The sequence below is a fragment of the Semicossyphus pulcher genome, unplaced genomic scaffold, assembly GCF_022749685.1.
Source record: "Semicossyphus pulcher isolate SPU_LCO1_2020_fin unplaced genomic scaffold, fSemPul1.0.p SCAF_2, whole genome shotgun sequence".
NCBI classification, from domain to species: Eukaryota; Metazoa; Chordata; class Actinopteri; order Labriformes; family Labridae; genus Semicossyphus; species Semicossyphus pulcher.
The window spans coordinates 3,036,431-3,062,084 of record NW_027211693.1 but is presented as its reverse complement, the minus strand read 5'-3'; the positions used below and the strand labels follow the sequence as shown (position 1 = coordinate 3,062,084).

Here is a 25,654-nt window from a genome sequence, read left to right as displayed (position 1 = left end):
ACCGCTTTGCAAAAGTCTTTTATAATTATGATAAAAAAATCAAAAGACAAATCTGCGTCAAAGTCATCATTTGTAGATTTTCCACCACCACTGCCGAGAGCGCTCAGATAAGACGCTGTAAGTTATTGGATTTATTTTTTAAACTAACACATTCAGTTTAATCAGCATGAATTATAATGTTTGTGAAGTCAGCATCATGTTAGGGATAAAGCTGATGCTCATTAAAACAGCCACTGAATGATATTTAATCTGTTTCATATTTAAAATCTGACTGAAGTGAGGTTCAGCCATGAGCCTGTTCTGCCTGAGCCGCACCTTTCAATGATGTTCTGCTGTTTTATTTTTAGCTGCTTCCATGTATGTTTTTTCCTCCCGCTGCATTGCTCCTAAATTAATATACATTTTAGCTTCCGGTCGTGATGAAGTATTAAATAAACAGACCAGTTCAAACTGACGCGTTCACTCGAGCCGCTTCTCTCTCTTTTGCAGCTGCAGCCGTGTTACTTTATGTTTCTAAAAACATGCTCGTATTCGCTGAACGTCCGCGTGAGGATTTCGAGCTCCACCGGTGTGACGTAGGAGGACCTCTTTTTGTGTACCGTTGCCATGGTGACTCGTGGTGTCGGGGCTCCATTAATGCTGGCTTTTTATAGTCAGCGTGCACGCACTTAACTCCGGCTGAACCTACTCAGAGTTGACTGAACTAACTCTGATCAGCTGTTCTGGAACCGAAAACTCAGAGTTTCCTATCTCAGAGTAGATCGACTCAGAGTTCAGGGTTAGACTCAGAGTTTGTTGAACCTGCTTTGTGAAACGGACCCCAGGTGTTCCTCAGGTGCTCAGACTGATGCTGCCTACTGCTTCACACTGTAAACGTCTCAATGAGGTCACGTTTATCACCTGTTCTCCACCTTTATATGACTGCATGAAACAACACAGTGAGAAAGCACTGGGAGATAGATGCACTCTTTGTAGTCCATCATGGATAGATTGTAGTTTTTTACATGGAAGAACCACGTGACATCATCAACACCCGCCCAGTGTGAGAGCAGTCGGATCCTCTGAGCAGCGCATCATCTTTTCCTCACTCCTTCTGAACTCTACTCCCACCTTTCCTTGACCTCATGACGTTTTCCATCACGCTCAAGAAGTGGTGAGGAAAAGACGGAGGGGTCATTTTTGGACTTTTCGACTGCAGCCCAAGTTAGAGACGTTTACTGCAGAAGGTGCACAGAGCTCTGCTCACACTGAGCAGGTGTCTCAAACATCTGTGGACATGTTCGGAGGAGGATTAAATAAATGTTGGTTTCATGGTGGGAAACGGACGGTTTGGTTTCAGGTTGTGATGAACACCTGCTCACAGGGACACTTCCACACACCTGCTGTGTGGCGTCACCACGTACAGCTGCTGAACACTGACGGCATGAAACACACCAAACAGACTCCAGCTCTTCAGCATCTTTATCTCCGTACACAAACACACACTGGTTCCCTCCACCAGTTACACCAGCTCATTCGCTTACACTGGATCCACGTTAAGGCACATTAAAGGATTCAATCACCATCATCATCATTGATCATCAATAAACAACATTTTTGGTCTGGAGAGAAACAAACAGATTAAACTCCAGCAGGTGACATGGAGGACAGCATGAGGAAACACACACACACACACACACACACACACTCTGATTGTTTGATTGACAGCTGATAAAACCTGTTTGGTCCTTATTGATCAGTGATCACCTGCAAGTCTGTTACCAACAGCTGATTAGGACACAATCAACCAGTCAATAGATTAACCAATCAGACACACATGATTGAGTTTTGGTTTAAACTGATCAGGATGCAGTTTTTACATTTAATCAATAAACTTTGGGATTGTTCTGAAAATAAAGAGACATTAATCATCAAATACAACCTGATTTTACAGACACACACACACACACACACACACACGCGCGCACACACACACGCACACACACACGGTCAGGTGTTTAGATCTGGTTCTGAGGGGAAACTAGTTCCACTAATTGATCGATGAACGTGTTTCTGCAGAGCGCCGTCACAACCTGAGCTGAGCCTCCTACTGAGTGTGTGTGTGTGTGTGTGTGTGTGTGTGAGCAGAAACATTAAAGCAGCAGTGTGTAGATGCGGTGCCATCTCATGGTGAGTTTCATGTAGAAAGTTTGTCCTCTGTGGGCTCCTGTAGAAACACCCAGGTGGAACATGACTGCCTGTGAGAGGAACACTCAGTTGTGATGTCTCCTCATGCACGTGTTCTTTGATCAGAGGGCGCGGCTCGCCATGAGCTGCAATTTGAACTAATCAAATTAATTTAAGTTCACACTGAAGCTGCTCAGGCCGTCACTCATTTATATCAATTCATTTAATTATTAATTATTAATTAATTTTTAAAAGTTTTAAAAGTCAGCTTAAAAAATAAAACATTTAGAAAAGAGGGCAACTGGTCACATGATCACATGACAGTTGACCTCAGATGACAGGTTTAAAGCTCCGCCCTCACCTCAGCACAGCTCACCTGCATGTGCTGATTCAACAGGTAATAATAAGGTCAATGCTGACTGGGCAAAAGCTCTGATACGCCCACCACAGGAGGAAACAGGTATGAGAGGCAGCTGCTCAGTCAGGTGCTGTGTTCGAAATGCTGTACTACATACTACATACTATAAACTATATACTATATACTACATACTATATACTACATACTACATACTATATACTATATACTACATACTACATACTATATACTATATACTATATACTATATACTATATACTATATACTACATACTACATACTATATACTATATACTATATACTATATACTATATACTACATACTACATACTATATACTATATACTACATACTACATACTACATACTATATACTATATTCTACATACTACATACTATATACTAGATACTATATACTATATACTACATACTACATACTATATACTACATACTACATACTATATACTATATACTATATACTACATACTACATACTATATACTATATACTACATACTATATACTATATACTACATACTATAAACTATATACTATATTCTACATACTACATACTACATACTACATACTATATTCTACATACTACATACTATATTCTAGATACTAGATACTATATACTATATACTACATACTACATACTATATACTACATACTACATACTACATACTATATACTATATACTAGATACTAGATACTATATACTACATACTACATACTACATACTATATACTACATACTATAAACTATATACTATATTCTACATACTACATACTATATACTACATACTACATACTACATACTACATTCAGCGGTAGTCTGTAGTATGGAGGAGCTTTTAAATTATTTTCGCAGTATGCTACGCCAGGCAGAAGTAAACAATAACCTCCGCTTCTTTAGCTATAGCGCCCCCTTCTGCTGGATTGCTGCTGCTGTCCATCATTTTAACTGCCGCTGTGCCGTTCCAGCGCTTTGCATTGTGGGATACAGTAGGCGAGGTAGACTGGTCCGATGCATCAGTACGACATGCGGGTATTTTTGGCATCCTGCACATTTAGCTTTTGTTTGCATACCACAGACTACATTTAGGCCACACCAGGACGTACTGCTAGGATTGTACGGCATTTGGAACACAGCATTTGTCTCTGTTTTATATTTTTAACATGAGGGTCAAAGGTCATTGCTCTGTGTCTGATTGTGTTGTTGTTGTTAACGCTCCTCCTGCTGACTGGAAGCAGATCTCTAACACGACTCCACAGCTTTTACTTTGACAGCTTTACTCAATGTCTCCTTACAGAGTCCAGGACCAGAACCAGGACCAGGACCAGGATCCTGACCTGGTCTGAAGCTCTTTTGATGTTATAATATTTTCTTTTCATTCTTAATTAAAGCGGATCAAAAAGCAGAACCAGATTCTGCTCAGACCAGATCTAAACTCACCTGCTCATTACCCATAATCCCCCACCAGTAAAGCCCATGTGACCCAGCAGCCCTGATTGTCTGACTAATTTTTTAAAAGTAAAAGTCTCATGCAGGAAGCGTTGCTGCAGCAGCGTCTGACGGACAGACGGAGGCAGCTGATTGGTTACAGTGAGCGTCCAATCAGAGGCAAGTGTTCAAACGTTCAGTCTGTTTGTGCAAAAAGAGGAAACAGCTGATCAATCCGTCCGACCAGAACTTAAAGCTTCAAGTGTCAAAGGCACGTTTGGTTTCACTGCGTCAGCCTGCGTCAGCTGACCCCGCCCCCTCCTCGTCGTCATGGTTTCCCCACATCCACAGTGATCTTAGTGAACAGGTCAAACTTCTCGATCTTCACCACGCGGTACGACAGAGAGTTGATCCCGTCTTTATACATCGTCTCTCTGGTGTGAGCGATCCGGTTAAACCTGAGGAGGCACAGAAAGAGGACAGGTGAGGAGGACAGGTGAGGACAGGTGAGGATGGAGGACAGGTGAGGAGGACAGGTGAGGATGGAGGACAGGTGAGTAGGACAGGCGAGGAGGACAGGTGAGGACAGAGGACAGGTGTGGAAGACAGGTGAGGACAGAGGACAGGTGAGGACAGGTCTGGAGGACAGGTGAGGACAGGTGAGGACAGGTCTGGAGGACAGGTGAGGAGGACAGGTGAGGAAGACAGGTGAGGAAGACAGGTGAGGACAGAGGACAGGTGAGGACAGGTCTGGAGGACAGGTGAGGAGGACAGGTGAGGACAGGTCTGGAGGACAGGTGAGGAGGACAGGTCTGGAGGACAGGTGAGGAGGAGAATCATATCAGACTCTTCAGTCACAGGACGTCAGTGGGGGGGCCGCTGGCTGAGCTGCTGCTCGTTTGTACATAAACAAACATGGACACTGTGTGTGGAACAGGTGTGGAACTGGTCTGTTTCAGTCTGTAACAGACCAGGTCCTGTGTGGACCAGGTGTACAGATGTGTACCTCTGAGGATTGGGCTCGTTCTGTTTGTCCCTCTGGTGTCGGATCATCCGACATTTCCCCGTCTCCCCGTTCGGTCTGGAGATGGACATTCCTTTAGACGCCAGCCTGACACACACACACACACACACACACACACACACACACACCCTTTATACAAAGATACTGCAGTTCTGAGGTCAAAGGTCAGTGAAAGACAACTATGAGACCCAACACAACATCACACACCTGAGCGGTGTCTGTCAAAATAACAGGTAACGTTTTGAGTTGTCACAACTGAACAGGTGAAGCGCCGAAGCTGAGAGCCTGAAACACGTCTGTTTCCTGCTGTGTGTCGTTGAAGTGTCTCACAGCTCAGCAGCTTCAGGTCGACTCCTGGTACAACCATCTCACACGTCCGCTCACAGAACAATCGGACCTCTGTTGCTGTGTTCCAAATGCCATACTATCCTAGCAGTACGTCCTGGTGTGGCCTAAATGTAGTCTGTGGTATGCAAACAAAAGCTAAATGTGCAGGATGAAGCATGTAGTATGTAGCATGTAGCATGTAGTATGTAGTATGAAGTATGTAGCATGTAGTATGTAGCATGTAGCATGTAGCATGTAGTATGTAGTATGAAGTATGTAGCATGTAGTATGTAGCATGTAGCATGTAGTATGTAGTATGAAGTATGTAGCATGTAGTATGAAGTATGTAGCATGTAGTATTTAGTATGAAGTATGTAGCATGTAGCATGTAGTATGTAGTATGAAGTATGTAGCATGTAGCATGTAGTATGAAGTATGTAGTATGTAGCATGTAGCATGTAGTATGTAGTATGAAGTATGTAGCATGTAGCATGTAGTATGAAGTATGTAATATGAAGTATGTAGCATGTAGCATGTAGTATGAAGTATGTAATATGAAGTATGTAGTAAGGCATTTCGAACACAGCCTGTGTCTGTAGGAGGAACACATGTAATATTGATGGAGGTCAAAGGGCACAGAGGACGTTGTGTCCTGCTGCAGTCACATGACACATGATTCAGACAGTAAATAACTGCTCATTATTCAGTCCATCATGATGTCACTGTGTAACTCCGCCTGCTGTTTCAGGTGCTGTCCCAGCATGCATCACTCTCTCCTGAGGTCACCTCATCGTCACACAGACACACAGCAGACACACACTCCCAATGCAAACTGTGTGTGTACCTGTTGTAGATGTCGTCGTCCTCGCCCCCCCAGCCCCAGTAGTTGTTGGGGAAGCCGTTTATCTTCAGGTACTGTTCCTTACTCATCGAGGACACGCCCCCAAAATACTGACTATAAGGTAACCTGCAGAGACACACACACACACACATTCATGGTTAGGTGTTTATCTACAGGTATGTTGAGTCTGAAACACAGTCTGATGCTGCCACAGCTGAAAGGACAGAACACACCCTATACCTGAACAGGTGTGTACGAGTGTGTACGGGTCCTCACAGTACTGTGTGTTATTCAGATGTATGAACAGAAACACGGGTGCACCAGGTGACCTGCAGACTGCTGCTCACAAAAACAGGAAGTGAGGAGATAAAACTCAGCTTCTTCAAACTGTGTGTGTGTGTGTGTGTGTGTGTGTGTGTGTGTGTGTGTGACTGGGAGACTGCGAGAACAGGAAACAGGAAGTGAGGAGTCTGGCAGATGGTGGGGTTTCAGAACAGATCTCTTCCTCTGTGGTGCCTCTGTCAGCACTTCCTGTTAACACTCTCTCTGTCCCCTCAAGACAAGTGAACGTCCAGCCTTAGAGGACCCTCCCACACTCACCTTCATCATCATTACAGTGAGTCCAGCAGCTGAACATGTGTGTCTCACCTGAAGCCGAACTTGTCCATGGACACAGACAGGTGTCGTGGCTGGCTGAAGCACCTGTAGGTGTTGCGGTCGTCCATGGGGATGAGGTCGACGTCGCTGAAGACGAAGCACTCGTAGTCATACTCCTTCAAAGCCTCTGAGTATCCGATGTTCAGCAGCTTGGCCCGGTTAAAGATCTCATCTCCTTCCTGACGGACACACAGAGACAGGTGATACACACGGCAGCATGACTCACACAGGTGCTGTCTGATGACTGCAGACCGTCCTCCCTCAGAACACGTTCATCTACAGCTCTGCTAGCAGCAACACTCTGACACGGGCTCACTGTCTCTCTCAGCCACGTCTCATCAGGACACTGAAGGTGAGGGATATATGTTTCAGAGACACACACACACACACACACACACACACACACACACACACACACACACACACACACACACACACACACAAAGAAAGAAGGTGCAGCCTGTCAGCACCTGAACAGGTGATGTGTGTGTGATGTGGTGAACCAGCTGAGAGGTTGTGTGTTCATCAGGTGGTGGCTGATGCTCTGCTCTGTTTGCTCTCTCATCACTGTGAGTACAGGGACGTGCCTTAATGACAGAACAGGTGCAGCCGATCAGAAGGGACAGGTTCCCCTCACAGTCACCAAAGTGCTTCATGTGTCTTTGATCATGTATTCATCTTCACTGTGTCATCACAGACTGGTTCACAGTGGATTCACTCTGTGCTCAGGCTGCTTTAACCCCTCAGCCTGCAGTAGGATGGGGGGCGAGTTTATGAGAGGATGAGCACAGCTGATGAGAGGATGAACACAGCTGATGGGAGGATGAACACAGCTGATGAGAGGATGAACACAGCTGATGGGAGGATGAACACAGCTGATGGGAGGATGAACACAGCTGATGAGAGGATGAACACAGCTGATGGGAGGATGAACACAGCTGATGAGAGGATGAACACAGCTGAGAGGATGATCACAGCTGATGGGAGGATGAACACAGCTAATGGGAGGATGAACACAGCTGAGAAAATGATCACAGCTGATGAGAGGATGAACACAGCTGAGAAAATGATCACAGCTGATGAGAGGATGAACACAGCTGAGAAAATGATCACAGCTGATGAGAGGATGAACACAGCTGAGAGGATGAACACAGCTGATGAGAGGATGAACACAGCTGATGGGAGGATGAACACAGCTGAGAAAATGATCACAGCTGATGAGAGGATGATCACAGCTGATGAGAAGATGATCACAGCTGATGAGAGGATGAACACAGCTGAGAGGATGATCACAGCTGATGAGAGGATGATCACAGCTGATGAGAAGATGATCACAGCTGATGAGAGGATGAACACAGCTGATGGGAGGATGAACACAGCTGAGAAAATGATCACAGCTGAGAGGATGAACACAGCTGATAAGAGGATGATCACAGCTGATGAGAGGATGATCACAGCTGATGAGAGGATGAACACAGCTGAGAAAATGATCACAGCTGATGAGAGGATGAACACAGCTGAGAGGATGAACACAGCTGATGAGAGGATGAACACAGCTGATAAGAGGATGATCACAGCTGATGAGAGGATGAACACAGCTGAGAAAATGATCACAGCTGATGAGAGGATGAACACAGCTGAGAGGATGAACACAGCTGAGAGGATGAACACAGCTGAGAAAATGATCACAGCTGATGAGAGGATGAACACAGCTGATGAGAGGATGAACACAGCTGATGGGAGGATGAACACAGCTGACGGGAGGATGAACACAGCTGATGGGAGGATGAACACAGCTGAGAGGATGAACACAGCTGAGAAGATGAACACAGCTGAGAGGATGAACACAGCTGATGAGAGGATGAACACAGCTGAGAAGATGAACACAGCTGAGAAGATGAACACAGCTGATGAGAGGATGATCACAGCTGATGAGAGGATGAACATAGCTGATGGGAGGATGATCACAGCTGATGAGAGGATGAACACAGCTGATGGGAGGATGATCACAGCTGAGAAAATGATCACAGCTGATGAGAGGATGAACACAGCTGAGAGGATGAACACAGCTGATGAGAGGATGAACACAGCTGAGAGGATGAACACAGCTGAGAAAATGATCACAGCTGATGAGAGGATGAACACAGCTGAGAAAATGATCACAGCTGATGAGAGGATGAACACAGCTGAGAGGATGAACACAGCTGATGAGAGGATGAACACAGCTGAGAAAATGATCACAGCTGATGAGAGGATGAACACAGCTGAGAAGATGAACACAGCTGAGAGGATGAACACAGCTGAGAGGATGAACACAGCTGAGAGGATGAACACAGCTGATGAGAGGATGAACACAGCTGAGAAGATGAACACAGCTGAGAGGATGAACACAGCTGATGAGAGGATGAACACAGCTGATGAGAGGATGAACACAGCTGAGAGGATGAACACAGCTGAGAAGATGAACACAGCTGATGAGAGGATGATCACAGCTGAGAGGATGAACACAGCTGAGAAGATGAACACAGCTGATGAGAGGATGATCACAGCTGATGAGAGGATGAACACAGCTGAGAAGATGAACACAGCTGATGAGAGGATGATCACAGCTGATGAGAGGATGATCACAGCTGATGAGAGGATGAACACAGCTGAGAGGATGAACACAGCTGAGAAGATGATCACAGCTGATGAGAGGATGAACACAGCTGATGAGAGGATGAACACAGCTGATGAGAGGATGAACACAGCTGAGAAAATGATCACAGCTGATGAGAGGATGAACACAGCTGAGAGGATGATCACAGCTGATGAGAGGATGATCACAGCTGATGAGAGGATGAACACAGCTGAGAAGATGATCACAGCTGAGAGGATGAACACAGCTGAGAAGATGATCACAGCTGATGAGAGGATGAACACAGCTGATGGGAGGATGATCACAGCTGATGGGAGGATGAACACAGCTGATGAGAGGATGATCACAGCTGATGAGAGGATGAACACAGCTGAGAGGATGATCACAGCTGATGAGAGGATGAACACAGCTGAGAGGATGAACACAGCTGATGAGAGGATGATCACAGCTGAGAGGATGATCACAGCTGAGAGGATGATCACAGCTGAGAAGATGATCACAGCTGATGAGAGGATGATCACAGCTGATGAGAGGATGATCACAGCTGATGAGAGGATGAACACAGCTGAGAGGATGAACACAGCTGATGAGAGGATGATCACAGCTGAGAGGATGATCACAGCTGAGAGGATGATCACAGCTGAGAGGATGATCACAGCTGATGGGAGGATGAACACAGCTGATGAGAGGATGATCACAGCTGATGAGAGGATGATCACAGCTGATGGGAGGATGAACACAGGTGATGAGAGGATGACGGATGGTGAGAGATTAGTGCAGACTGGTTTAAATACAGGCTGCACTACAGGACATCACATCTGTTTGTATTATACAGTATATATACTGTAATACCTGAGAGTCTGTCTCATTCCTGTTGTTTGGATGTTTAATAAATTGTGTGTGTGTGTGTGTGTGTGTGTGTGTTTAAAGGGTCCCTGAACGCCTCCCTCACAGCTCAGTCTGATGTGACAGGATGATCTGATTCTTTGTTCATTCGTTCGTCAGTTAGTCTGTTTAGTGTCGGGGGGGTGAAAGTTGTCTTCCTGTCGGTCTGATCGCTCTTCTCTAGTTTCTATGACAGGTATGTGTCTGCAGGTACAGGTTGCTAGGTGACGGACACCTGTGCTGAGCTCTCAGGTGTTGTTTACTACCTGCAGCGCGGACAGAGCGCCGCCTCGACACGTTTCACTGTGAACATGATTAACATGAAAGAATCACAGCTGCTGGATTCAAATGATCATGCTGAGCCTTATCAATACAAATATCTGCTCAGATATCAGATGAAGAGTTAATAATAATTACATATATTTGATTTGTATGATTGAATGTGAGACATAAATATATTTCTGTTCTGTGTAGTGTAAGTGTTTGCCTGCAGTTTAAGTCTGTCTCTCATGAGGAGGACCGGCTCAACACGTCTCATCGTGTTCAACAACGTGACGCGCTTCTGGAGCGTGTTTAAACCCTTCACAAAGAATCCTCCGTCAGACGAGCCAGCTCCTCTCGCTCACTTGAAGCAGTCACACTCGTATATGACCCCCACACCGCCAGAGTCTGATTCTTCTTCTCTGCAGGTTAAAGACGGCTGTCACATGTTCACTGTGTTCAATCCTTGATATACAGACACTGAACATGAGAGCTCTCTGAGGCTGGTTTAAACTCAGCTTTAAAGACAGAGTGTGTGTCCACTGTGACTCATGTTTAATGAATATAATCCGACACATGCAGGGTTCATGTTTCTGTCTCCACGCATACACACGTTTTACAGACTGTCAGGAAAAATGAAATGTTGTCACTTCTGGTTTGTTGAAGGTGAGTACAGATCCACACTGAACAGTGATTTAAAATCTGTCTGACACGATGAGAGCAGTTTAAGTTCTGCTGCTAGAAACAAATGACTGTATATAAAGATGGACGACACATCTCCATCTGCTCTCATTGTGTGGAATTGATTCTGAAACAGCCCCTGTGATAGGCGCTGCCATCTTGCGATTGTGACGTCATTTGGAGCCAGAGTCTGCGCAGTAGAGATCGGAGGGTGGAGCCGCTGTAGCCACTTCCACTAACCCAAACACACACTTAACTTACCGAAAAAACAGCAGGGATCCCGCACGCCGGCGTGTTTAACAGCAGAACAGCTTCTTGTGTCGGTCTGAAGCAGAAAGTTCACTGACTGTAGTGTTAGTGTTAGTTACGTCTCCTCTCGCCGTTCCTCCTCTACTCTGCTACTCGGGAACAGAACGCTGCAGAAGCCCCATTTGTCCACAGAGCTGTCAATCATGAGGCCACACCCCCTTTTTATTGCATCAAATAACTAATTAAAAGTAAACTTGACAGAAAAATGAACACTGTGACATAAATCAGCATGATAAGAACTAACTATAATGACAGAAACCATGTTGGAGAAAAATGTATTTGTCGTGTATTTTGATTTTATAGTTTGACTCATGTCCCATCTGTTAACATGGAGGAGGCGGGCTTTATGAGCTATACTGCAGCCAGTCAGCAGGGGGCGACAGAGAGGGTGGAGCTTCACTTGAGGGAGCTGTCATGTCGGCCATCTTTTTATACAGTCTATGCTAGAAACACAGAGAAACACAGAAACAAGAGAAGAAGAAGGAGCCTGATTACCAGAAACGCCCCCTCTGACAACACACGCTGCTATTGGCCGAGAGCAAGCAGGGGGCGGGTGTCAACGTCTCCAGCGACCACAGCCATTGGTCAGAAATGCCTGACATGCAGAGGGAGGGGGAGGAAGGAAGAGGCGGTGTGAGTGAGGAGGACACACACAAAGAGAGAAGAAGAACTGTGAGTCACAAACAAACAACAGAAGAAGAAAAACAAGAGTGGGAGCTAGGTCTGCTCCTCGTGTTACAGAGTCGACACACGTTTCCATCCATCTTTCTCCTGTCGTGTTAGAAACAACACAACCATGCAGCTTAAAACACTCTCACACCGGAGGGAAAACTTTCAGCTAAAGCTCAGCTAACATTCAGTTTACCACAAGCTAACGTCCAGCTAACACTCAGCTAACAATTGCCTAATGTTCATAAAAACCTGCCCAAAAATCTCACAGTATTGTAGTCGATTCCTGGCTGTTTTACTGTCGTTCTGCTGTGTATATATATATATATATATATATATATATATATACACACTGTATTATATATATATATACTGTATTATTCTTAGTTGTCTCTTGTGCTGAATTGGCCTGAAACACTTTGCTATTATAGCTAAGAGGCTAATGGCTAAAAATGGCGCATAACGTTAACCAACAAACACTAAGACATTAAATGTATAATATTCAGTTGGTCCTCCTTATCCTTCAGTCATTCCACCCTTTAAAAATGCACCATGCTAATTACAAGACTGCATTCCCATTAAGGGTTAGCTGTGAGATTTCTGTCTACGTTTGAACTACTTCAGCCTGTAAACACTTAAATGTTGGCAGCACTTGACCTTTGACCTTAGTGAGAAATATCTCTCATACTAGGCTTTGTTTAATCTTTCTGTTGCAGCTCACTGAGGGAACATAAACCCTGCTGATAAAGTGTCCGTGCTTTTACTTTGACATCTTTTCCACCAGTTACTGCCAATAAATGGACAGATGTTTCAAATTAAAAGTCCTCCAGCAGCCAAACAGGCAGCACTCTTTTCCTTTGCAGGAGGGTTTTTAATTTGAAACATCTGAAGGAAGTGATCATCCGACTTCCTGTCGTTTCACTAACAGAAGCTCAACATGGTGGTTAAAGGGGAGAGTGGATGTGAGTGGAAATAATTGTTGTCTGTTTAAACGTTTTACACATCACACTGAATCCTCATGTCACATTTAGAGAGCACACACCTCTGTTAGGGCTGCACGATCAATCGAAATAAAATGGCCATCTCCATTCATACTGCTACGCAATCTCATCTCTAAATAACGATTCTGCTGCATTTTCATTTGGGACATCAGCTGCATCAAAACAAGTGCTCCCCCTTCCTCCCTGAACAAATGACAACGCGGCGTTACACCATGTGATGCACAGAAGCAGTAACTGGTCAAAAACCACCCCATGTGAGAGTGAAGCTGAGACACTGCGAATGGTAGTGTGAGAAAAGTTGAGGGAGGAAACCTTACCTTGCCTCACTGTCCTTTCTAAGGACAGATTAAACGACAAAATGAATCAGGAAGATGGTGGTGAGAAAGCGATAAGGAATCTGACCAACCAATAAGATGTGGCTCCGCACTTTTGATGTGTTTGGGGTATTTTTAGCGGTCCGATTCCCGTCCTGGGCTCCATTGTTTACACCAGGGATCAGCTGATGGGACTCCGACACAGCAGCGTTACCGGCAAGTGACCTGAAATTCCCAAGGAGCTAAGATGGAAATACCAGGGCTGCAGAGTCGGTAGGAGGCGATGGCTAAGGAACTGTGAACTGTGACGTCAGCGGCTCCGTAACGTGAGGTGGCTTATAAGAGAAAGGACTCCCGTTAACAGCGTCACCTCGTCCCGGTGCTGGTGAACGCAGCGGCTACATAAACGGACAGTTCACGGAGCGGACGTGATTTTTCGTTTCATAAAGTGACTGTCACGGGGCTGATCAGGCTGATTAAACATACATTTGACCATCAGTAGCAATAGTTGATCACACCAGCCGCCCACAGGTCTGTTAGGATTTGTTTTATAGAGAACGTGTCGCTCCACCCGCACTCTCATGCAGCTGTCAGAGTCTGAACTAAGCGTGATAAAAGTAGGAGGAGTTTTGTTTAATTATAAGCAAATAGACTTAAGATAATAATAATAAAATAATCCCAAATAATAAAAAGTATGATTGTTAATTGTTTATATCAGTGATTCTCAAACTGTGGGGTGCGCCCTCCCTGGGGGGCACGGCGGCGTGACGGGGGGGCGAGCACCGCTCAGGTTTTTTTTTCTGTTGTGATTTCTAGGACAGATTTCACATTCAGACACACACAGAGAAAACAACAGGGGCGAAAACAAAAACAGCTGACGCGTCAGATACCAACAGGACGACGTCGGCCGACGTTAACGCTGACCAACCGCCAAAATCCAAGAAGTCAAGAAAATATGACGACGCTTATCTTGCTCTTGGATTTACAGCGAATATGGTCGGAGATGAAGAGAGACCTGTCTGTGTTACATGTTCGAAAAGTCTGCCAGCTGCAGCAAAAATCTGTTCATTCTTAGCACAGATTGAACTTTATTGTTATTGTTCTGAAAACGTTTTTGCACATTTTATTATATTTCTATTTGAAAAAGTCTGATGGAGCAATTGAAATAGTTTTTTTTTGCACAGCAAATGACTCAGAGAAAAGTGAAAAGAATGCTCAGGATCTCGACTTTCTTTCAATAAAAGTTGAACTTGACCCATTTGTGACAATTTTGTCGGGGCGGGGGGGCCTGGAAATGTTTACTTTCTCCAAAGGGGGGCATGACAGAAAAGGTTTGAGAACCACTGGTTTATATAAACATGAAAACACACCGAGTTTATCTGCTTTAATTTCCTGTATTTTTTTAAATCGCATTAATATCGCAGAACAAAAATATATCACACTGTATGTTTTTTCCAACATCAGCAGCTCTAATTGTTTTCATGATCAGTTTCATGAAGCGTTCGCACTTCAGCACTTAAAAGTGGAGCCGGTCCTCCGTCAGGCACCTTCATATTTTTGTTGTGTTTCTTATTGTATCAGCTGAACGCAGTGAACAAAAATCCTGGTCTCAATTCTAAGCCAGAAAATAGTCACTCGTTTTATCCAGAATCGTGCAGCCCTAACCTCTATACCTGTGCAGGTGTAGTATATAATATCTATAGTAAAAGTATATAATATTATATATATATACACACATATATATATATATATGTATATATATACATATATTTAGGTCATGGTAAAACGGACATTCAGCGTTCCAAGCGAGCTGTGCTGTGACAGGTATATTTATTCAAACATAACCTTTAAAAAAAGATCAACACCTTACACCTGTCTGTTCTGCTGGGGGTGAGAATCTCTCTGTCTGGCCGGCCGCGATTTAAAGTCTCCGACATCATTACCGCACGCCGCACGGTTGTTGTTTTAGCTCGTTTCAGCGGGACTAAAGTTAATTACTGATGTATCATAGTGACGTTGTGATGCATTCAAGGATGCTCCGTAACCAAGAGTGCGGGTGAGGACATACGAGGACTTGCGAGCTCGCAAACAGCCGCGGTAGTGCTGATTTTTTGTCACAACGAATATTAATTTTAAAATCCGAATACCCATTTTTTAGTACAATTCGGTTATGTATTCGAATTTAGAATATTCGTTGACAGCACTAATATATATTTATATATAGTGTTCATCGGCTTAATCACCAACAACTTATTACAGTATAACAATATAAAATACACTCAACTCTTTCTGTCAGCTCCAAATACTACACAGCTCTCTGTTAATGTTTGACTAACAAGATTGACTCTGAGTCAACCTCCAAACCTGAGGTCAAACACCACAAATCACACCTGTAACTCTTAAACACACACACACACACGCACACACACCTGTGGCTGTATCAGGTACAGGACACAGAGCTGTTGTGTTTGAAACAGGATGAAGGTAAACTCTGCAGAGGATATCAGTCACACAGTGTATGACATGAATAGAACACAGTGATAAAAGATAAAGCAGAACACATTTATTTATGGTGTTTGCACTTCATGTGCAAGTCAGTGTGTTTAAGAGCGTCCAGTTCAAACACAACAATACAGGAGCCTTGTCAAAGACTGATGTGATCAAACAGATCAAACAGATTAAACAGATTAAACACACCCTCGCTAACTGAGCGTTATGCAGCACACATACAGAGACTCGCACACATAGAGACTCGCTAACAGACATTAGCACACATAGAGACATTAGCACAGAGACATTAGCACACATAGAGACTCGCTAACAGACATTAGCACAGAGACATTAGCACACATAGAGACTCGCTAACAGACATTAGCACAGAGACATTAGCACACATAGAGACATTAGCACATAGAGACATTAGCACACATAGAGACATTAGCACATAGAGACATGAGCACACATAGAGACATTAGCACACATAAAGACATTAGCACACATAGAGACATTAGCACATAGAGACATTAGCACATAGAGACATTAGCACATAGAGACATTAGCACACATAGACATTAGCACACATAGAGACATTAGCACAGAGACATTAGCACACATAGAGACATTAGCACATAGAGACATTAGCACACATAGACATTAGCACACATAGAGACATTAGCACATAGAGACATTAGCACACATAAAGACATTAGCACATAGAGACATTAGCACACATAGAGACATTAGCACACATAGAGACTCGCTAACAGACATTAGCACATAGAGACATTAGCACACATAGAGACATTAGCACACATAGAGACTCGCTAACAGACATTAGCACAGAGACATTAGCACACATAGAGACATTAGCACATAGAGACATTAGCACACATAGAGACATTAGCACACATAGAGACATTAGCACATAGAGACATTAGCACACATAGAGACATTAGCACACATAGAGACTCGCTAACAGACATTAGCACATAGAGACATTAGCACACATAGAGACTCGCTAACAGACATTAGCACACATAGAGACATTAGCACACATAGAGACTCACTAACAGACATTAGCACACAGAGACATTAGCACACATAGAGACTTGCTAACAGACATTAGCACATAGAGACATTAGCACACATAGAGACATTAGCACACATAGAGAGGCTCCAGTGTTTGAGCTGGTTCACAGTGTGAATATAAAACTGGCTCTTCAGATACTCCAGGTCATTTCTGTGTTTGTGTTCAGTCAGTGTGCTCACATACCCTTACATTTCTCCCTCTGTGTGTGTGTGTGTGTGTGTGTGTGTGTGTGTGTGTGTGTGTGTGTGTGTGTGTGTGTGTGTGTGTGTGTGTTTGAACAGATTTACATGTTCTGCTGCTACAAAGAACGTTCCAGGATGTTTCCAGGCCCTTCTAACTGACACACCCTGAGCTCACTTCTTTAGAGCCAGACTAAGACTTTACCCTTCACACCTATGTACATACATTTCTATTATTCCCATAATGCACCTGGTCCCTTTCATGAGAGCCTCCCTACCTCACACAGTGTGTCTTGATGACATCACAGTGACATCACAGCCTACCTGGTTGATGACGTAGACCCCGTAGTCGAGCTGCTGCCTCTGCAGGATGGGGTGCAGGTAGTGCAGCCAGAACTTGAGGTGTTCGTCTCGTTTCCTGAAGGGGATGATGATGGCCACCTTCTGCTGAGCCACGCAGTCTTTGGGTTTGAAGCGTCCGCCCGGCCGGAGGTCGGGGTTGTCCTTCTTTATCTGCTCCAGACTCACCGGAGTGTTAAACTCCACCCGCAGAGGGCCCACTGAGGATGACACAGACACCATCAAACTGACTGCAGGAGGCGTTCAGGGGAGGGGAGGCATGTGCGATATCACGGTATACTGAGGTATTTAGACATCCCGAAGGTATGAATTTTAATACTGTCAAAAAGGGGCGTATTACAGCGAACAATTAGTCACCCTATTTACAGAAAGTTATATCGTAATAACATTATAACTGTGCTTCACTCTTCTGCACCATGTTAGTGTTTGTTCACAAAACTACTTCGATCTCCTCACCTTGCTTCTCTTCAGATATGACTAATTAATTAGCTGCTAATGAGCTAGTTAACCACCGGAGTTTCATTATCAGACTGAAGAAGCTCAGAGAGTCCCAGAGGTTATGTTCAGTGACTGAGTTAGCTGAGGGGACACCTAGCAGACAGCTAGCAGCTCCCTCCTGTCACTCAAAGAGGCCACGCCCCTAATGCTGCATCACTTTAAGCCTTAATATAATGTAAACAGGTGAGCTGTATAAAGATTCTCCCCGTACAGTTGTCATGAAGAGAGAAATGAGCTATAGAGACCCAAACTGTTTTTGTACCAGGCTGTAAACATGTTTATTTCTGCTGTAAAGTTTAACATGGGGCTCTATGGGGACTGACTCACTGCTGGAGACAGCCTCAAGTGGACACCAGAGGAACTGCAGGCTTTGGGAGCTTCTGTGTGGGCTTCATCTCTCAACCTGAAGGTTACAGCTTTGTTTAACAGTGAGAGAGACTCACATTACTCCTCACCATCAACAGGAGGAGAAACTTGATTCTCTTTATGGAGGAATAACCAGATGTTTAAAGCAGCTACAGAAACACAGCCAGCTGATCCTGAATCAGACCTCACAGTCAGCTGTAGGACTGATCATTGTCCAAACCTCTGATCACTGATCTTTAGTTGTAAACAGGTCTTTATCAGTTTCAGTCCACTGAGAGAAACTGAGCACCAACAGCAGAAAACTGTTAGACTGTGTAACACACACACACACACACACACACACACACACACACACACACACACACACACACACACACACACACACACACACACAGAAACTGATCTGGCGTGTCTTCATTTACATTCAGCAGTTAAAGCAGCTTCATTGTGAGTTGAAACCACATCTGGACTGTAAACCAGAACACACACAGCTGAACACGTGTGGGGCGTTCAGGGTCCTCACTGCACACAGATCTCAGTCGGTGGATATGTCTGAAGTCCACAGGTCAGAGTGATGACGTGTCAGTTTACACAGTGGGTCAGACGCTGAGTCACGTCTGTGTTTATGAAGTTCTTCAAACACGAAAATGACAGAAACAGAAACCAAACATGTAGTTTAAAGTAAACTCTGCAGTCTGACAGAGCGCGGGCTCTGCCGTGTTCACACGCGCCGTGTTCACACACGCCGTGTTCACACGCGCCGTGTTCACATGTTTAAACAGTAATGACACATATTCATACAGAGATGAGTCTTTTAAACGAGCCTGACTAACAGGACCTGAGGGGCACAGCTGAGAAAACAGGACTCCGTCTGACTGATAATAAATAACTGATGATTAGAGTTACACACACTGATCTCAGGTCAGCTCAGGTCAACCTGCACACACCTGATCACACAGTGTTGAACAGATCCACAGGTGCATCATAAAAATCATTTACATCAATTAATGTAAATATGTTTGCAGGGGAGACTTCTTACAGCAGTGAGAGCTGTATGTTGAACTGTATATGTTTCTATAACAGGATGACCTTCGACCTTTATGTCCCCTGTTGTGTGACTGATATGAAAAAGGGTGAAGCTCACTGCTGGAACAGATCCTGTCAGAGTGACACTGATGTAAACACACACCTGTTTCCTGCTCTCTGTCCCAGCAGACCCACCACACCCAAAGACAGCCAATCAGACGGCTGCATTAACCCGTCACTCACTGAGCAGGAGCAGGAGGAGGACACAGAGCTGAGAGGAGCAGGAGGACACAGAGCTGAGAGGAGCAGGAGGACACAGAGCTCTGACCATAGACTATATAAATATTGAGTGAGCTAGTTTGACTTTCCCAGGAGGAGATTCTGTTTGTGGCGGTGACTGACTGCAGGTGTTCGCTGCTCGCTCGCCAACACGTAACGGGAAACGTAAAATAACCGGTCTCTTCTTCACTACGGTCCGCTGTAATCTCTCCCGTTTACTGACCGACGAAATATAATATTATTTATATTATATATTAAATAAATGTTTGATAAACACTGAACAGGCTAACACAGTTTACCTGCTACTTAGTGCTAACAATATATCAACACAATAACAGGAACATTTAACTCACTTAAAGCTCAGACTGCACGCACACAAAGTTCCATAAACACACAGAGAGATTATTTGTCCTCTGAAGGCTCCAACAACACAAACAGGTGAAGGTAAGCTCAGTGTCTGTGTTGACAGCTTGCAGACAGCCAGCAGGATCCACCTGTCAATCAAGGGACCACGCCCCTATGATTAAAGGCTTAATATAATTAAATGGGTGTATTATAAAGAATTCCCCCCGTACAGTTATCATGAACAATAAAATAAGCTACTTATAACAAAACCGTTTTTTGTAGCAGGCTGTAAACATGTTTATTTCTGCTGTAATGTTATTTCTTGTTTGAGCCTCAAGTGGCCACTCGAGGAACTGCAGTTTTTTGCACTTCCGCATTGGCTTCATTTTTCAACACCGGAGGTTGCTGCTTGGCTCTGACAGAAACAATAAAGAAGAGAGGGGGGAGGAGCTTCTACACTCACTCTGATTGGTTCAAACATGCAACACCTGAAAACAAACAGAAACATCTTCAAACAACACAGACAACTGTTAGCTTGAGTATGCTAACCTCAGCTACGTCTGATCCACACGGAGACTGAGCTGTTTGACATGAAGAAACATTCAGCTTGAAATTCACCTGCAAACAGCAGATACCACCAACCAATCAGAACACACCTACACACCAACCAATCAGAACACACCTACACTAATTGTGTTTGTATTCTCCCTTTCCTGCACAGGGACGACAGATGCAAATGAGCTTATAGCTAGCTCTGGTACAGCTAAGAAGCCGTATGTTGTCTCTGTCAAATAAACAAATAAATAAACAAAACACAACAACCACATTCAGATTAACCCCAACCCACCTGAACAGTCAAATGGACTGTACTTATATAGCGCTTTTCTAGTCTTTGCGACCATTCAAAGCTGCTTTTTACACTACATGTCACATTCACCCATTCACACACTGATGGCAGAGGCTGCTACGTAAAGTGCCCAACTGTCAATCAGATATCACATTCATACCCGTTGGCTATGCCACCGGGAGCAATTTGGGGTTCAGTGTCTTGCCCAAGGACACTTCGACATGTAGCCTGATGGAGCTGGGGATCGAACCTCCGACCTTCCAATTGAAAGACGACCGACTCTACCACTGAGCCACAGCCGCAGTCAGTGGTTCACCTGTGATCCTCGTTATGAGACATGAAACACACCTGTCACTTCCTGTCTGAGAGGACTAAAAACACTCGGCTCATTGGAGATGAGCGAGGCCTGCGCAGAATCGATCGCTGCCTTGCCGAGCACATCACATGACGGATAGCATGTTGTCCAACCTGCTCTAAAACCCGACTGTGCAAGGTTTGAAGTCTCACAGGAGCGAGGCGGTCGCAGTTCTGCGGGCCATGCATGATGGGAAACGACTTTTTCTGGTTTGGATGAAGCGCCTACTGGCTGAAAAAAGCTTTGACACCCCCCACAAGGAAGTGATGGGACTTCCGTCTTATTCATCAGTATTCATGAAACTCCAAGAAGTGCCAGACAGACACCAAACAGGTTTATCAAAGCACTCACACTGCTTTACACATTCCTCATGAACTCAGAGCTTTTATTCTGAAAACGACACTCTGAGAGCTTTTATTGTGAAGGCGACACTCTGAGGCTTCATGTGTGTAACTGCAAACACTCAGCTGAGCGACGAGGATTCTGAAACGAGTGAAGCAGGATGATCGGATGATGGTGCTGCCTTAGAGGAAGTAACCTGAGAGTTCAACATCAGCATACTGAGACGGACGCCGTGACTACCATGACACTGTGATGATGCTCAGGTGATGCTCTGCTGCTCATCCTCACCTGTTCTGCATGTGTCAGCGTGATCAGCTCTGCCCGTTTGTTAAACAAAACCACAGAACAAACAGCTCCAGTCTCTTTGTGCATCTTAAAGATCTGCTGCTTTATCTGACTGCAGACTGAACATGTCACCTTTAACACTGAGACGCTTTCTCATTAGATGTAAATTAACCTGAGTGTGAACAGGCCGATCATCACAGTGACATTATCCGTTAGTTAGTCTTCTCACTGGATAGTAAAACAAATACTTGACAATAATCAAACAGCTCCACGTCGCCCTGAGCTCCACGCTGAGCGCTGTGATCAGATCTGAGACCAGCACACACAGAGGTCATGTGACTCAGTGTCAATAAAGACTTAAAGAGTCCTGACTCGCCACCCGCTCTGATGTATTCTGCATCTTTCTCTTGGATCAGCGTCTGATCAGTAAGATCAATCACTCTGATTGGCTGTTCGGGTGAGCCAATCAGAGGAGAGGCTTAAGTATTACACAGTGAGCGAGTCGGGGTGAGAATAGTTTGTATCTGTGTGAGGTCTGAAGCTTTCAGGGTGAAAGTCAGACAGCCTACACCGAGCAGCCCGCACAGCTGCTCTGTCTCCGGAGGAATCATGGCTCCAATCTGAACCAGGAAGTAAAACATGTTATCTAAACGTCTCATCTGGTGCTGAGCAGAACATGCGCGTTAATGGCTTCTGGATGTAGTCTCTGTGGTGTGTTCAAGTGCAGCATGTTGGCTCAGAAACCGGGGCGACAGGCAGCCAGCCTTCATCATTCATTGGTGTCCAATCTGTGTGTTTAAATGTCACCTGGATAACCTGATATGAGACAGGTGACATATAAGGGACAAACCCCGTAGGTGTTTGAGGTTCAGGTATGTTGTTAAACCAGCTGCAGGTCTGTCAGTCCGGTCCTACCAGCTGTGTGTGTGTGTGGGGGGGGGGCTACATGCCCCCCCGCATGTAGCTGCAGGCTGTCACTGATGTTCACCTGCAGAAATATACACCACTGTGACTGAAATGATGAACTGCATCATACTCCAGTTAGCTCAGACACAGATTTATCTGATTGTTTCAGATATTTTTAAATAAATTAATCCAATTACAAAGGCTCCTTCTCCTCCTTTCAATACATTAACCTGTGGTCAGTTTTCTACCACACGTCAGGAGTTGTCTCAAGGACTGAAATCAGCGATTTAAATTCGTGTGTGTCCCTGTGCAGAAAAAGAGTTCATAATGAGCACCAGGAGAGATCGCTGCTCGTACTGAGGGCACAGAAATATCCCTAAACTAAGACTCTGCTGATGTTCATGGGAAGTCTTGTGGTATTACGGAGGCTCTACTGGTTCTGAATAGGGATGCACGATATTGGATTTTCTGACGATATCCGATATGCCGATATGCCGATATGCCGATATTTTACAACTCATTTAGCCGATTACCGATACAGATATTTTATCACCGCACACCTAATTGCAGAGATCATCAACTGTATTGGAATTAGCGTACAGTATAATGGTGATACTCTTGTCACATGTGTTACAACGGTTTTGTCTTCTAACTCGCTCATGCTGCAGGTAGACACACGTGACGTCATCACGCTGCGCAGTGCAGGTCTTCTTCGTGCCGGGGACACTGCGCTGAGGTCGGGCATTTAATCAAGCATGCAGCAGCCCATTCTTTTATCGGTTAATTATATCGGCGGATAGCGGCATGTTGGCCGATATCCGATAGTTCATTTTTAAGCCAATATCGGCTGATACAGATAAGGTGCCGACAATATCGTGCGTCCCTAGTTCTGAATGTTTATGTGCAGTTTTTATAGAAATCATTAAAATGTTTGTACCACCCTCTCACACACGCTGTAGATTGTCATGTATAGTTGTTAAAGTGAGAGTCCACGGACCTCAGAACCACAGAGGTTTTTAACTCTTTCTGCAGACACAGAACCGGGAGATTCACCGGGTCTTACCGAGCAGAGGGGAAGTCTCGGGGCACTTCTCCATCTTCTTCTCCGGCTCCTCTGCCTTCTCCTCCGGCTGAGGTTCCGTGGATTTCTGCTCCGGCTGCTGGACCTCCTCCGGTGCCTCCTTGTGGATCTCGGCCTCCTTTGGTTCCTTTCTGGGGATGAACTCGGTCTTCCTGATCCGCTGGGTGTTGTTATGGGACTGCTGGTTCTGGACGAAGGCGAACCGGATGTCCAGAGAGCGCACGTAGAAGACGACGGTGACGGAGATGTGAAGTACGCAGAGCAGCACCACCAGCTTACAGGTCCGGTGCAGGAGGTTAAAGTTCACGGTAGAGTCAGCGGGCATTCTGACAGTCTGCTCGAGTAACGATTAAAAAGTAGGTGGGGAAGGGGAAGATACCGGAAAGTGAACTGCAGCTGCTACTGTTATCGGCGGCTCCCAGCCTCCATTTTTCGTCAACTTCACCGGAAACTTTAAAGTTTTTTAACACCGATATTTGGTCAAAGTGTCACGACGAGCTCCAAAAAAGTGGCAGAATAACGGAAGTTCAGAATAAAGCTTCAGATAAAAGTATCGGGTCTGTCGCTGTCAGATAACCGTTAGCGGTAGCTTAATTTGCCCTCTGAAGTGACGCTAACTGCTATCAAAGTTAGCAGTTCGGGAACTCCGTGTCTCAGTCACCTGGTTCCGTTAAAACACGGTTACTTCAGAAAGACAAAAAGTCCTCCGGCTCAAGAAATTACAGATAATTAAAATGTCAAAAATGAAATCTTAATTTATTTCAACAAAAGCTGCTGTTTCGGAACAGAAACTATAAGAAGTGACGAGAAAACTCGACAAAGTTTCCGTCTGTCGCTGCCTCAGTCACCGATGAGGACTCCAAACTGTCAGACTGACGAAATGCTCCGATACACTTCCAGTTAATCTTTTCACAATAAAACCAGGAAGTTAACTATATCCCACGTGGAAAGTGTGGAATGAGCAAACACAATAATACAAACGTTTACACCTTTTTATTATGATTAATAATAAATTCATGGAATACATTAAGCTGTATTTTTATCTCTAATCCCACAAAAAATACCCAAGATAAATTTGAACAGTGATTTTACTCCTTTAATTTCATGTGATTGACGAGATAGGTCACTCAAATATGCAGTCATACCATTTTTACTCTATTTCTCTACTTCGGATTTAATCCAGCATGAAGCAAAATACAAAGTAAAGTTTAGATCGTTCGAAACACAAACAAGTTATAAAATAATTAATAAAATATGTCAATATTGAAAATATTAGTGTTTCATGTTTGTCACTTACACTTTGTGACCATTATGCTCATCCCAGGAAAACTACAAATACTGCTTTTATTTTGAAGGTGGACGTGCCACACTTTTGGGTTGTTTCCGTACATTTGGAAGCAGTTTTGTGTAGCTCGAGGAAGGGGCGTGGCTGTTGAGTGTGTCAGCTTGTGACGACATTTAACTGCCCATACGCCAACTTCATCAATCATTTATGTATGATCTTTGATCAGTCCTTCTTGAGCTCAGATCAGAATCCTGCTTCATTTTAAAACTCTTAAAAAAAAAAACATTAACCAGCTTTTTATATTTTTGAATCAAATGAAAAACTCT

General features: G+C 44.4%; 1 protein-coding gene across 1 annotated transcript; it reads right to left on the bottom strand.

The window, feature by feature from the left end:
- Nucleotides 1-3,325: 3,325 nt before the first annotated feature.
- On the bottom strand, nt 3,326-24,891 carry b4galt1l (DP-Gal:betaGlcNAc beta 1,4- galactosyltransferase, polypeptide 1, like). The gene is made up of 6 exons (XM_069670420.1): nt 24,026-24,891; nt 17,678-17,913; nt 6,819-7,006; nt 6,174-6,296; nt 4,985-5,089; nt 3,326-4,436 (listed from the first exon to the last, which is right to left on the bottom strand). The coding sequence occupies exons 1-6, from the start codon at nt 24,366-24,368 to the stop codon at nt 4,307-4,309; spliced, it is 1,125 nt and encodes a 374-aa protein (XP_069526521.1). The 5' UTR covers nt 24,369-24,891; the 3' UTR covers nt 3,326-4,306.
- Between the last annotated feature and the right edge of the window lie 763 nt (nt 24,892-25,654).

Excerpts from the sequence above, each read along its gene's own strand:
- b4galt1l (XM_069670420.1), bottom strand. The coding sequence starts at position 24,368 with ATGCCCGCTGACTCTACCGTGAACTTTAACCTCCTGCACCGGACCTGT. Across the intron at positions 7,007-17,677 it reads GGGTCTACGTCATCAACCAG|GAAGGAGATGAGATCTTTAA; the intron begins GTAGGCTGTGAT and ends TGTGTCCGTCAG. Across the intron at positions 6,297-6,818 it reads ATGGACAAGTTCGGCTTCAG|GTTACCTTATAGTCAGTATT; the intron begins GTGAGACACACA and ends GTGTCTCTGCAG.